The 13357-nt window shown below is 41.1% G+C and overlaps 1 protein-coding gene across 1 annotated transcript; it reads right to left on the bottom strand.

The window, feature by feature from the left end:
* Positions 1-107: 107 nt before the first annotated feature.
* Positions 108-10927, bottom strand: LOC308373603 (laminin subunit beta-3-like; the record flags this gene model as incomplete). Its single annotated transcript, XM_080849173.1, has 3 exons — positions 108-290; positions 10437-10591; positions 10897-10927. The coding sequence occupies 3 exons, from the start codon at positions 10925-10927 to the stop codon at positions 108-110; spliced, it is 369 nt and encodes a 122-aa protein (XP_080705299.1).
* Between the last annotated feature and the right edge of the window lie 2430 nt (positions 10928-13357).

Genomic DNA, 13357 nt, shown 5'->3' with positions numbered 1-13357 from the left:
ATTTACACCAGATGAAGTTTTATTCTTCGGTTGAGGAGTTCATTCCCACCTCAATTCATCACTTGCATTCATATTGTATATTGGGCCAGCCAGTCACAGCAATTCAGCTATGAGCAGCTGTCTGATAGAAGATCAGTGCTTAGTGTGAACACCTGTCTGTGAAAGTCTGTCTCACCTTTCTTGGACATCCACCATTTGTCGTGCCCGGCTGTGGAGAGGATGTTCTGGATGGTGTGCGCATGTCTGGCTGCAGGGTTGTGTGAGTCGCATGGGCAGCATTTCATCTTCCACTGAGATATAGAGAGTGAGAGAGGTGTCGGATGCATCATTGGACATTTTAACATGGAACAAAACCTCAAATTGTTGAATGAAACAAAACAAATTACTGTATGCAAACCTGATTATACAAAATATACGTATATTATTTTGGAAGATGGATTTTTTTTTTATGTTTCTGAATAGTTAATTGCAAAATCGAAAAGATGATGAAATCTTGTCAAGATTTCCATCAGCTGCCATTAGCTCCACTTCAACTGCCTGTAACAACAGCATATCAGGTAATAGGGCTCATTGTGTAAGGGCTCATTTATCTGGCCTGTGGCTCTGCTACGTGCACTATGCCAGTCAGTTCCTGGCCTCATGCCCCAGTCTTTACCCTTGTGTAGGCCAGTACTGGTCACTGTCCAGCCTCCCACAAGCTCAAAGGGCCGGGGCACATATGCAGGGGAAAGGTCCTGCAAAGCCAAGCGGTTTCCTCATCCCATGGCCTCCACGCTGTCTGTTCACTCCCTCAAAGCAAATATTACACAAACTGGACAAAGGCAGACTGCTAGTGTGTGTGAAAGACACCGTTGCCAACTCACCCGCTCATACACATAGATGTCCATCACAGTCTGTAACACTGCTAGACTTTATCAACGTCTCGTCTCATTTCATTTGAGACTGGTTCTAATGTATAATGTTTAGGGCTGGCTTAAAATGATGACTCAACAGGCTGTGATTTCCCATCAGCTGCTCTTGAGTCACATCCTGTCTACATGATGGTGTAAATGTGTGTGTGTGTGACCTTAGAGTGACAAATGGAAAAACCAAAATGAGCATCACGTAGTTAATTAACTGTAACCTGACAGAGAGTAAAGTCAGTTAACAGACTTTGAATGGGCTCACAACCTTGACATTGAAGTGTTCCGGTCTCCCTCTGGTTGTAGGGAGTCTCCAGTTGAAACATTTGTTTCAGTAGACTGATAACAGGCGGGAAAACTACCTGAATCCTTCACTAAACGTCCCTTGTCTAAATCAAAAAGTGATCACAACAACCCTGATGCTACCATGAGAGCGTGATGGCGGCTACAAATAAATGATATACTGATCACATGGAGGCCACTGCTTCTCCTTCATCACTAAAAGTGTTTGTAGGAGGGGAAACAAAGTCAGATCAAAGTGGTCACAATTATCTATCTGTCTTTTAAAATGGGGTCAGCCTGTTTGAACCACAAATTGAAATCCTGGGAAACACAAGTCTAAACAATAACTAATCAAAACGTGTAAATATTGGACAGAAATTTAAATTTTAAAAGAATCAAAGACACCTGGAAAGCCACAGAAGACTATTTTAATTTTGTCTCTGTCAGTAAGGTTGAATCATCCCTTCAATTAACAGTAAGATCTTATTATGATTATGATTGTTATTATTATTAATATTAATATTATTATTACAGTTTTTCACTATTAATTCACTACTAATTCGGCACAATCTTCACAACCTTCACGTCATGTATCAACCGCTCGCCCCAAGTGGGAAATATTTAAGACTCCCTTATCTGCATTAGACTCTGATTTTCCTTGTGAACACACTGATGTCAATTACACATCACGTTGTTGTCAAAACACTGTACACAAAGTTCTGTTGTTGCACACATTTCTCAAGTAAAATCTCAAAGCATCAACCTGCAAGACACAAATAGTCAAATCTCTAAACTTTCAGGTCTTTTGACCAATTTGCAGTGAGGACTGCAGCATAAATGTGTCTTGAGCCTCTGTTTTGTTTGGTAAACTATTGAAAACTTTGAAAAGATCGACAACCAGATAAGAGGGGTAAGAGTGAGAAGAGGAGGAAGAGGAGGACAAGAAGGAGGAAGAGTAGGAGGTTGAGGAGTAGGAGGACAGAGAGAAGGAAGAGGAGGACAAGGAGGAGGAAGAGAATGAGGACAAGGTGAAAAAGGAGGAGGAGGAGGAGAAAGAAGAAGGAGAATGGTCATCTCTAATGAGTTTTTCATGGTTTTTCATTAGAACCTTCAGGATGGAGAACAAGTACGAAATCTGTTTGCCTTGTGTTCTGTAATACTGCATATCAATAGAATATAGTGTGCTCACAGTATTTGTATTTTGCAGGACTGAAAGAGAACCACACCTGTGGAGGAATTTCTTTCAATATTTTTTTTTAAAGCAAAGTAGCATTTTCCAGGAGATATAAAGGGTTTTGCATTTTTTGTTAGTTGTTTTGGGATTTGTGTTTAGAGTTTTGAGAAAACGAGGCATGCTTTCAAAAATGTGTGTAAGCAATTGAGAAAAACTGTAAGCATTTTGTATACAATATTATGTCAATACAATCTAGTGTTTGTTGGAACAGGAGACTGAAATTGTAAATATGTTTTGTGAGAACAACGGTATTGCTGTTTTATGTTTGACTGTGAAAAATGTAGGCCTACACACTGATACATTTTACAAAAGGAGAAATGGCTCAATGAGTCATTGTCATTCATATGGTGTGATTCGATGATTGTGTTTTCAATTTTGCACTTCTGTGTGCTGTAAATGCTTGGTAGTGTGCAGCAAATGCTTAGTTGTGTGTACTAAATGAATGTATGTGTGCGTGTTTTGAAAATATGGCTGTGTGTACCAAATGAAAACACAAGTTCCATTTTGTGAACAGTTAAGAGATTTGATAGCAAAGAGTCATCTTGCAAAGGGAGTGTCAGGTTTAGCATTTTGTGTGTGAGGTTTTCAGTTGTCTGTGTGCAGTTTTGAGAAAGCCGTTATTGTTTTGAAAAACGGGTTTTAGCAATAGTGAAAAACTGTATTACCAAGAGTCAAACTAGAACTCCGCAGTCACATGCCAGCTGTCTGATGGTCGCTTCTCACATGCATTCAGACCAAAACATTCACGTGGCGCTTGAAAGACTGCCCATTAGAAACTATACAATAAATACACTACAATGGCGCTTTGTGTTTGCTATTGGTGGGAAACAGATTAGATTTGCTCAAAGGTGTGTGCCTATGTGTGTGCACACGCAGGTGTGTGTTTGTCTGAGTGAGTGTGTCTGAGTGTGTCTGAGTATGTCTGAGTGTGTCTGAGTGTGTGTGTCTGAGTGGGTGTCTGTCATCTGGCTATATCAGGTCCCTGTGGGATGGGTCTCTGCCAAACCTACTCTATCTCCGCTGTTATCTGTGGAGGAGAGCGAGCAACTAACCAGCCAGGTGGCAGCCACCTCTTTGGACCAGAGAACAGCAGAGCATGCCTCAGGGACGTGCCCCCGAGCCCTGGGCTTGGACTGGGAACCACTGCAACCCAGTACTGATCTAGCAGTCAAGTCAGTCAAATGTGTTTTAGAAATCTCATTTTAAAGGGCTGTATCACCAAAGAGAAGTTTGACCGTCAAGCACACAGCAGTACACATGCTCAGTAGCAGTGAGCATGCAGTGCAAAGCACAGAATTTGCTATCACATGTGAACTGTACATAATTACGTAATGAAGAAGTGAAGTAGGGTTTCAATGTCATGTTCAGTTTAGTTAATGTGTGCCTAGTATTTTTCAGAACAACAGAACTCTTTCTTAAAGACTATCCATACATCCTATCCAAAATCCAAATACTGAATTTCACCTCTCGAAGTGGCTGAATTTGATCAAATACTAACAGTGATATGTGTGGTACCTGCCTGCTTTAAAACATCCACCATCATCCCTGTTCCGAAAAAGCAGAGGATCACAGGCCTTAATGACTATAGACCAGTCGCCCTGAGCTCTATGGTTATGAAGACCTTTGAGCGCCTCGTGCTAACCCACCTCAAGGCAATCACCAACCACCTCCTCGACCCACTGCAGTTTGCCTACAGAGCCAACAGGTCTGTAGATGACGCAATCAACATGGGACTCCACTTCATCCTCAAGAACCTTGATTCCCCCGGCACCTACGCCAGGATCCTGTTTGTGGATTTCAGCTCAGCATTTAACGCCATCGCCCCAGCTCTCCTCCAGTGGCGGCGCCAGGGGGGGGCTAGGGGGTGCTAGAGCACCCCCTAGATTGGCCATAGCACCCCCATAGCACCCCCAAGAAAATAATGGTTTATTTAGGCCTATTATTGTTATTTAATTTCATTCTGAGTTCTTAATAAAATGTATTGTGTGATAATAATATTTTAATCACAAAAGAAAATAACAGATTGAAATAAACAGATTGTTCACGTAGCACGACACAGACACGTTGCGCGTGAACGTGATTGTTCAATGAGTAGTAGGCTAAGTAACAGTAATCCTCGCGATCGGACAATTCTAAGTCAAGCGTTCACAAAATCACGAAAATGGATCGGTATTTGATCCGCAAATTTCCTCGAGTTGAATAAGATGTTCAAGAGGAAGAAAAAATGCAAGAGGTATTGGATTTTGATTCTGATGTAGAAGAAGAGGAACGTCCTGGTCCAAGTTAACCCTTCACCTCTACTGAGGGCGCTGCTAGCCATGCTGCTAGCACCCTGGGTGACTTAAGCATGAACGCCCAGGATGGCCTGAAAAGACCAATATTACAAAAATGTTGTGGAAAGCTTGCGCTACACTGCTTGTCAGGGGATCTCACAGCGAGGCCACATTGAAGATGAGGATTCAGCAAACAGGGGTAATGTCCGCAAGTTGCTATCTGTAATTGGAAAATTTGATAAAACCGTTCAGAAAAAGTTAGATAACAACCCGTCAAATGCAAAGTATGTGCACCATGACCTGCAGAATGAGATCATCAATGTAATGGCAGAAATGATTAGGAAACAATTAAGGGATGTTTTAAGCATAGTTTTGTGTGCACTTTTTGATCTCTTATTATTGTGGTTTTGAGTGCCTACTGTTTGGTCTCATTCATGTTTTTATTGATTGTGACTTAAAATAATATACACTTTTTGGAAGCATTTCTGACTCTTTGCCTGTTTAAGTTAATTCTATCTGATATTCTAATCTGCCGTCTTTAGTTAGAAGTGTATTGAACTTGGTATGTTTAGTTTAATTTGTCGCACATGGTAGTGGTGACCTGTTAGTCATCTGGCGCAAACTTTAATCCACACACTGAAGTAAGTGAAGTATTTGGGATTACGTTATCTATAACATGCTGCATCCATTTTGACCGTCGGAGATGAACGCGGCTTTGTGCGCGTCCGTCAGAAGTAGCCTAATGATAATAATAATACAATCGATTTGAATGACGCTTTTTATGTACCCCAAAGACGCGTTAGAGATCAAACGTGTAAACATATGTGACGATATGGTGGGGAGGTGTTGTAGTAGAGAAAAATGAGACTCATATGCTATCACCCTAATTTCATAGCACCCTCAGTAAAACGCCGAGCACCCCCATAGCACCACCAGAAAAAAATCTCTGGCGCCGCCACTGCTCTCCTCCAAGACAAGCTAACACAGCTGAGCGTTCCTGAGCCCACCTGCAGGTGGATCACTGATTTCCTGTCAGAAAGGAAGTAGCAATGAGGCTGGGCAAGCTTGTCTCGGAGCCCCGGACCATCAGCACTGGAGCCCCACAAGGCTGTGTGCTCTCTCCTTTACTTTTCTCCCTATACACCAACAACTGCACCTCCAGCCACCCCTCTGTCAAACTCATAAAATTTGCAGATGACACAACCCTCATTGGACTAATCTCTAATGGGGATGAGGCCTCCTTCAGAAAGGAAGTCGACAACCTGGCTTTCTGGTGCAGCCTAAACCACCTGGAGCTGAACGCCTCAAAAACTGTAGAGATGGTAGAAGTCTTTAGGAGGAGCCCAGCCCCAATCATCCCCCTCATCATATGTGACTCCCCAGTTAACATGGTGGAGTCTTTCAGATTCCTGGGAACAGTCATGGCACAGGACCTAAGGTGGGCGGAGAACATCACCTCCACAATCAAGAAGGCCCAGCAGTGAATGTTCTTTCTTCGGCAGCTAAAGAAATTCAACATGTCGAAGAAAGTGATGGTGTAGTTCTACACAGCCATCATTGAATCCATCCTCACTACATCAATAACCATCTGGTTTGCTGCCCCTACTGCAAAGGAAAAAAGACGACTGCAGCGGATCATTTGATCAGCAGAGAAGGTCATTGGCTGCGACTTGCTGTCTCTCCTGGACCTGTTCAACTCAAGGACCAGCAAGAAAGCAGGGAAGATCATCGCTGATCCTTCACATCCCGGTCACCACCTATTTCTGAGTCTACCATCCGGCAGAAGGTTCCGGGCTATAAAAACCAAAACCTCTCGCCACCTGAACAGTTTTTTCCCCACGGTAGTGGGGCACACAAACAAGCCCCCTGCATCACACTGACTCTGGGTTTACATATTCCAATTAACTGCAATTTGCCCTTCATGTGCCCAAATTATTTATTATTATCTTGTAAAACATTTGTCTTTTGTTCTTGTTTATGCTGTTTTGTTGTTATGTTATGTGTTATGTTATGTGTTATGTCCTATGCACCGACCACACCAAGTTCATTTCCTGTATGTTTGAATATACTTGGCCATTAAAATATTTCTGATTCTGATTCTGATAATATAATAATTATGGCAGATAAACCAATTCACATCATAAATCTATCTATAAATCCAGAAATCTCTGTGTGTCAGTGTGTCCGTCTAGGGCGTATCTCCCTGACGTTAGTTACGTTAGTTATGAGATTTCGCATGTAGCTTACGCATGTCATGAACCTGTGCATGCTTGATTTTGAAGATTTTTGAATTCATAGTTTGCGAGATAGTTGTATTTTATCGTTTCCCGTAGGCACTATGGGTTATCGTTTCCCGTAGGCACTATGTGAGGCATTATGGGTAGTGTAGTAATTCAGAGAAAGAGGTGAAATGCACTGCCGCCCTCAGAATAAACAGGCGTCACACAATTTATTCTGTGTCTTGATCAATCTATAGAGTTGGTAGGGTTTCATTTTGACCTGTTTAGCCTTTATTGGGCCAAAGTGTGTGATGGCTGCAAGTCGCACTGACCGATTGTCCACCGAAATTACGTCACAATCAAACAATATACGCGTAGCTGTATTAAACTATCCTGCCTTCACTCAAAGTTCAGAATAGCGTTGGATACGATAAGGAGGTCCGCATTCAAATTCTTCTTGGTGAACAGATACAGATTTTGCTCAGGTAATCTTAAAACAGTGATTGATTTTATCTATTCGTTTATTTTTAAGCTTCTTTATATTAAGTTTCAAAGTAATGTCTAGAGTTGTACAGTCATCTAACAGACAGGGAATAGTAATCCATCAAAATATTCATATTGTTTATTAGTATAGCGTATTTTTACAGTACGTTTCTGCACTTATTCGACTTACAACTTGGCAAACTCACTTCATAAGCATGGTTGAAATGTAACTGTGATTACAGCACTTATTCATGGCATATGCAAAACGCATGAATTTTACTCTATACAACTCTCTCTCTGAATTCATAGTTCGCGAGATATTTCTATTTTATCGTTTGCGTTAGGCACTATGGGTTATCGTTTGAGTATACACCGCTACAAATGGTAGCTTATTGATAAGGGTTCGGGTGGGGGATAGTAACGCCATCTCCAGTCAGAGTATTTAAACTGTGTTCCCATTGTAAGGACATTTATTAGCTTTCGATCTGTCTGAGAGTGGGCTGTCAAAGCTAGCATCATCGAAGTCATAAAGTACAGTAGGCTACATACATTCAATAAAATTAACCTACATTTGAGTCCAACTGCATGACCATTCTTACCCTACACTTACCCTTACAATAAAGAAGTGATCCTATTTCAACCATATCTTCATTTTAAATAATTCCTTTCTTTATGCCATTTAGTTTATAGTTTAGACAGCAACGTTGACATCTATATTCAACTGCATCCACTACATAATCTCAAACTTTATTTGTTGGTATATTTCCAAAAAGGCTAACATTAAAACATTTCTTAATGAAAAGGAAACATGCATCACAATAATACTTCAGTTTAACCTGTACCTATGTGGAGTGCAAATATGTCTTGCTATTACACTACCCAACAGCTACACCTACGTCTGCTAACACTACAGAATGCATAATTCCTACGGGCACTGCACTAATATAAAATAAATGTCTTTTCAATCTTGCACCTCAATGATATTTCACAGTTTTGTCTCTGGCCATGTCATGACCTCTTTAATCTGAGATATGGCCCACATTTGTGAAACTTCACTGCAGCCATCTGTAGTTCAGACAGGCTCCTCTGTCTTGCCCAGGCTCCCTTCTGGCCTCCACCCCCACTGTCTCCTAGGGGACTGGGATCGGGCCTCTCTTTCCTAGCCTCTGATTGGTTGAATCTGAATTGATGTTGGATAGAACCTCTGCTGAACTTGCTCAGGGAGACCAATAAGAGACTGTCAAGGTCAGTTCAAGGATATCTGAGAGGTTTGGAGACCAGCAGCAGTCTTGTCTAAAAAATGCTGAGAGCCAACACGGTCGGTCTATGGAATTAGCACACAGACCCTCTACAGAGACCAAAAATAGGCTGCTCACCTATTAATCAACCCTGAGGAGAATTCATTGCTTAAGAACTATTTTGGTAACACCATCTGCCAGAGATTTTGGAAAGCTGTGCCATATTTGTTCCATGTCATTACTGCTTGTCCCTCATTGGGTGCCTGAGTTAGTCCTCTTCTGACTGTGAAAATCTAGCTAGACAAAAAGAGTATTTAAAACTTTTTTTTTATCTGGTAGGCCGTGACCCACAAGTGGGTCGCCAGAATAATTCTGAATGGGTCGCAGAGTATGTGTGTTTCTTCAAAACTGTTACAACATTTATACCAAACAGATCTCCTCTGTGTTAGTAGGTCTGTATTTACAGCGGTGTACACAGCTTACTAGCATGTGATGGTATTTGAGGGTCCTGTTTCATAATGATAGTTGAGCCACATGATATTCCATGTGTAGAAACCAAACACAATCACATCAGATGATGGATCCCACAGAAATCAATGGGAAATTAGACTATCTCAAGGATTATAGTAAAATCAAGTCTGATTGGGTTTCTGCTTTGCTAGTGGGGATATTTGAGTGTTTGCCATCATGAAAGGTCTGGAAGTCACATGCCTTTATGAAAAACCAGCCACGGTGGGAAAATCTGGCATTTACCCCAGAAAGTATTGTTTTAACTGCCACTAAGTGGCATACTGGAAATAAGTATGAGTTGGGATTTCACATTGTAATATGTTTCATTTATAAACCTGTTAATAAAGTTTAAAGCATGGATTTAATAACATGTTGACTAGATGAATGTGTAAAGTCATCATAAAACCATACTGATCCTTACTGATAATCAGCAGGTTAATGTATACAAATCTCTCTCTCAGACACACATGTGGAAATATACAAGCACAGCGGCAGGATTCCTTGTGATGCTCTGAAGGCAAGAGTTCAACCAGACCTAACATGTCTGTGACCACAGCCCTGCCTGTGACTAGGTGGGGCAGGCCTGAAAGGCATTTGTCTCAATTGTTCTACAAAAGCTGATGGTCTCCTACATGTACATGTAGGTGCACAGATCACGGCACCAGGCACTACTTGCTACTTGTAAAATTAACAGACATGGAACAGTGCAGTCCCTGTACGTATATATATATAAATATAATATATATATATGTATATACATAAACTTTGGTCAAAGACAACAGTTGCATCATATGGCTTCAGATCAAGGCTCAATTTCATTAAATGTCAACCAGCACACTCCTGGCCTGTTCAAACATTCCCTTTACACCCACCTGCCATAGTCAACAGTTTTATCTTTCTATTCAAACCCAAATATTGATCTTGAATGTGTGCTGTGATCTCCCACAAATAAATAATTATTAACAAAACCAACTAATTCAATGGATTATAAATCTATAAACAAAGCAGAAGGAATCTTTTGATATTGGATGGATATTCCACAAACCAGACATTTGTCGTGCAGGGTCTCACTGATCAATTATTGCACCCAATTAAGTGGGCTACAATTCGACCCGCGTATGCCAAATACATTAACACATGTTAAATCCTTCACAAGCCTTTGTTTCAGGAGCTGAACATTTGGTCATGAGACATGTGCTTTCAAAAAGGTCACAACCAAAAGCTTAACTACTTATAGACTTTAAGTAAGTCCCAACAGCTGTGGTGCACCTGTGTAGACCTCCAGCTCGTCTTACCTGTCCATAAGGTACGCAGAAGGTCTCCGAGCCTGTGAGTCCGCAGGTGGAGGAGGCACGGAGCTGTTGCTCACGTCCGATGAGAAGGTCTCCCATTGGTGGGTAGCAGGCTCCTCTGGAGCAGTCCTGCTGGCCTAAGGAAACAGCAGCCAGTGCTGAGGGGGGAAAGGATAAAGCCGGTCAGTCAAAAGATGGACTATGGTTTCAGTGAATGATAGGCCAGGAAAGTTTTGAAAGACAAAGTTTAGAAAACTGATGCAACTCAGTATTGCACTGGAGAGGATAAGTCATTTCATGCATTTATTACTGAATAGCAAACATTTCATGAGCTTTTGATACTACAGCTATTTTACAGTTACCTCTCTGAGCTGTTTTATTTACTAAGGTTGAGACGGAATGACTAAAGGCAATAGTCTTAAACATTATCATCAACTGAATGGGAATGTGTGTACATCCTTACCTGCTACTTGGAAAAGTATCCATGTCATCATTATAAGGAGGAATCCTTTATAACACAAAAAAATGAAATCGTGATTATACATTGATTCATGTATATTACATTAGTAATGATAGAGTTGGATGTATTATAGTATAAATAACATCATCACCTTCAAAAATACTATACTTAAGCATTTTCAAACATACAGATATTTAACAGTAATGCCATTAAGACTGCTGTTTACAGTCTACATCTACTACGCTAATAAAATACATGGGTAACATACCAGAAATAAAATCCTTGTGTCGTGTCAGTTGCAGTGAAAATCTCTGATAACAGTTGCAGTGTTTGAGTGTGCTCCTATATATGTCCTGCCTCACCTGTGCTGAGTGAGGTGTGTGTCAGACGAGTGTCGGAGTGACACACCCTTCATTGCCACCGCCACACCCTTCACAACGTGAATCAACACACACACACACACACACACACACACACACACACACACACACACACACTCTGTGCCACACATCCGCACTGTAAGATATCTGGAATTTCACAGAGGTAGGAAAAAATGACATAGCTGAACCAATCTTTCTCTCATTCTGCAGATATATTTAACAAGAGCTATGCATTCAGAAAACGTATCAGTAGCAAAACACAACACGTTATAGAATAGAATACGGTTTGGATGAAGTGTGCTTAAACTTGTCCCAGCAGGGGCATGGAGATGTTTGCACCAGCCCTACATAAGGCTCCTCATTCTTCCCCACCACTGTCATTGGATTTTTTTTACACAGTTTTAGTGTGTACAGATATAAATACAGCAAATTACATGTAAGACCTTACAAACCAATTCACATGGAAACAATTCCAACACTGATTTTTAAAACATAGTATCTAGCATGGCCCTAAAATGATACTTTTCCCAGTTTTGTACCTAGCTTGTTGATGTAGAAAGCATAATGTGTGAGGCCACATCTAAGCTGATTTGGGCTTGTTGGTTAGATTAGTGGACTATGTTTGGCACACAGGACTACCCAGGAACCCTCATCTGTAACACACATGTAGGTCTTAGAACTACACATTTTTAGTTTGCTTAAGTGAAATGACTGAAGTGAAAATGTAGTTGGATTTGGAGACAACGTTGGATACACCAAATCCAACTAACTTAAGGCTGTGATCTTAAAGGATGAGTGCTAATCACATGTGGTTAGACTAGAGAAACAGCTTAATCTGAATTGAATGCATCATATGTAAACAAAATCCATACATTCCTGTGGACTGTCATAAAATCATAACTGGAGGCAGATCAACCACAGAGGCTGAATCTTAGGCATCCCCACCCCAGTGTGCGTGGTACCCGCTGTATCATAGCCTCTGTGTAATAAACCATAGCTCCAGGCGCTTGATTCTGTGTTCTGTTTTTCTCCACATGGGTTTGACTAACACCGCAGTCTAAGGTGTGTTTCTGACTCACGGCTGTCTGCTCAAACACATACACACACACACACAAACACACACACACACACGCAGTCTCAGACAGGGCCAGACATGCCCATGGCAGTGTTGCAAAATGTCTTCAAGGTAACGCCGAACTGAAGCATGCACCTACAGTGGCGAGCCACAAGCCTCCACTCTCAGAACAAAGTCAAGTCATCACTTTAATAAAGAATGAAGCATACACAAGCATTTCGTTGGATCCCTTAAGGACATTAATATGGTTTGAATTTTGTTTACATATTCCTTACAATATGACTATTCAGTTTTTGACATAGCGCTTAAGTCACTGACATGGGTTACCCCGACACAAATTCAGCCTCTACACAATGCCAACAGGGATGTTGTGATAAGGGCACTTCTTTTGTCCTCTCATTTTCTGATTTCTTCATCGCTTCTCAGTCACTTGGATTCATTGTGTCATACGTGCAGTTCTAACTCAGAACAAACTTGTATAGAATCCATGATGTGTTGTACGATGGCCAACCACAGCGACCACATTTTATCACTGAAACCAACTCAACACTGCGCTGGCTCTAGTAGCCAGCCATTATGTTTGTTTCCCATTTACAAAGCCAGGACTGTGCACGAATGCAGGAGTGTTTTTAAGCACACACTGAATAGATAGTTACAAGATTGGGAGGAGCAATTTGCTAAATTTGGCTAAGAATTTTGAATCGCTGACTCTACCTTTGACTCTAATGATCTAAACCTTGCCTTTTTGTTAAAAATCATAAAAACTGTAACTTTAATCTCAAACTCTCTGATCACAACACTTCCTTCTAGGATGAGTAAGAGTGTTTGGGAATCTCCAGATGCAGTTGTCCATGTAGGTCAGAGTGTGTATGTGTCTGTGTCTGTGTCGGTTTGTGTTGAAACATGTCTGACCCTGCAAGGCTAAAAAGGTGGGGTCAAGGGTCAAGGGTCATCAAATAAGAAAATTCCTCTTAATAAGTAAAATAGTTTCCCCCTCAAAACATCCATT

The sequence above is a fragment of the Sprattus sprattus genome (assembly GCF_963457725.1).
Source record: "Sprattus sprattus genome assembly, chromosome: 12".
Classification (NCBI taxonomy): domain Eukaryota; kingdom Metazoa; phylum Chordata; class Actinopteri; order Clupeiformes; family Clupeidae; genus Sprattus; species Sprattus sprattus.
This window is presented reverse-complemented; position numbering and strand designations above follow the sequence as displayed.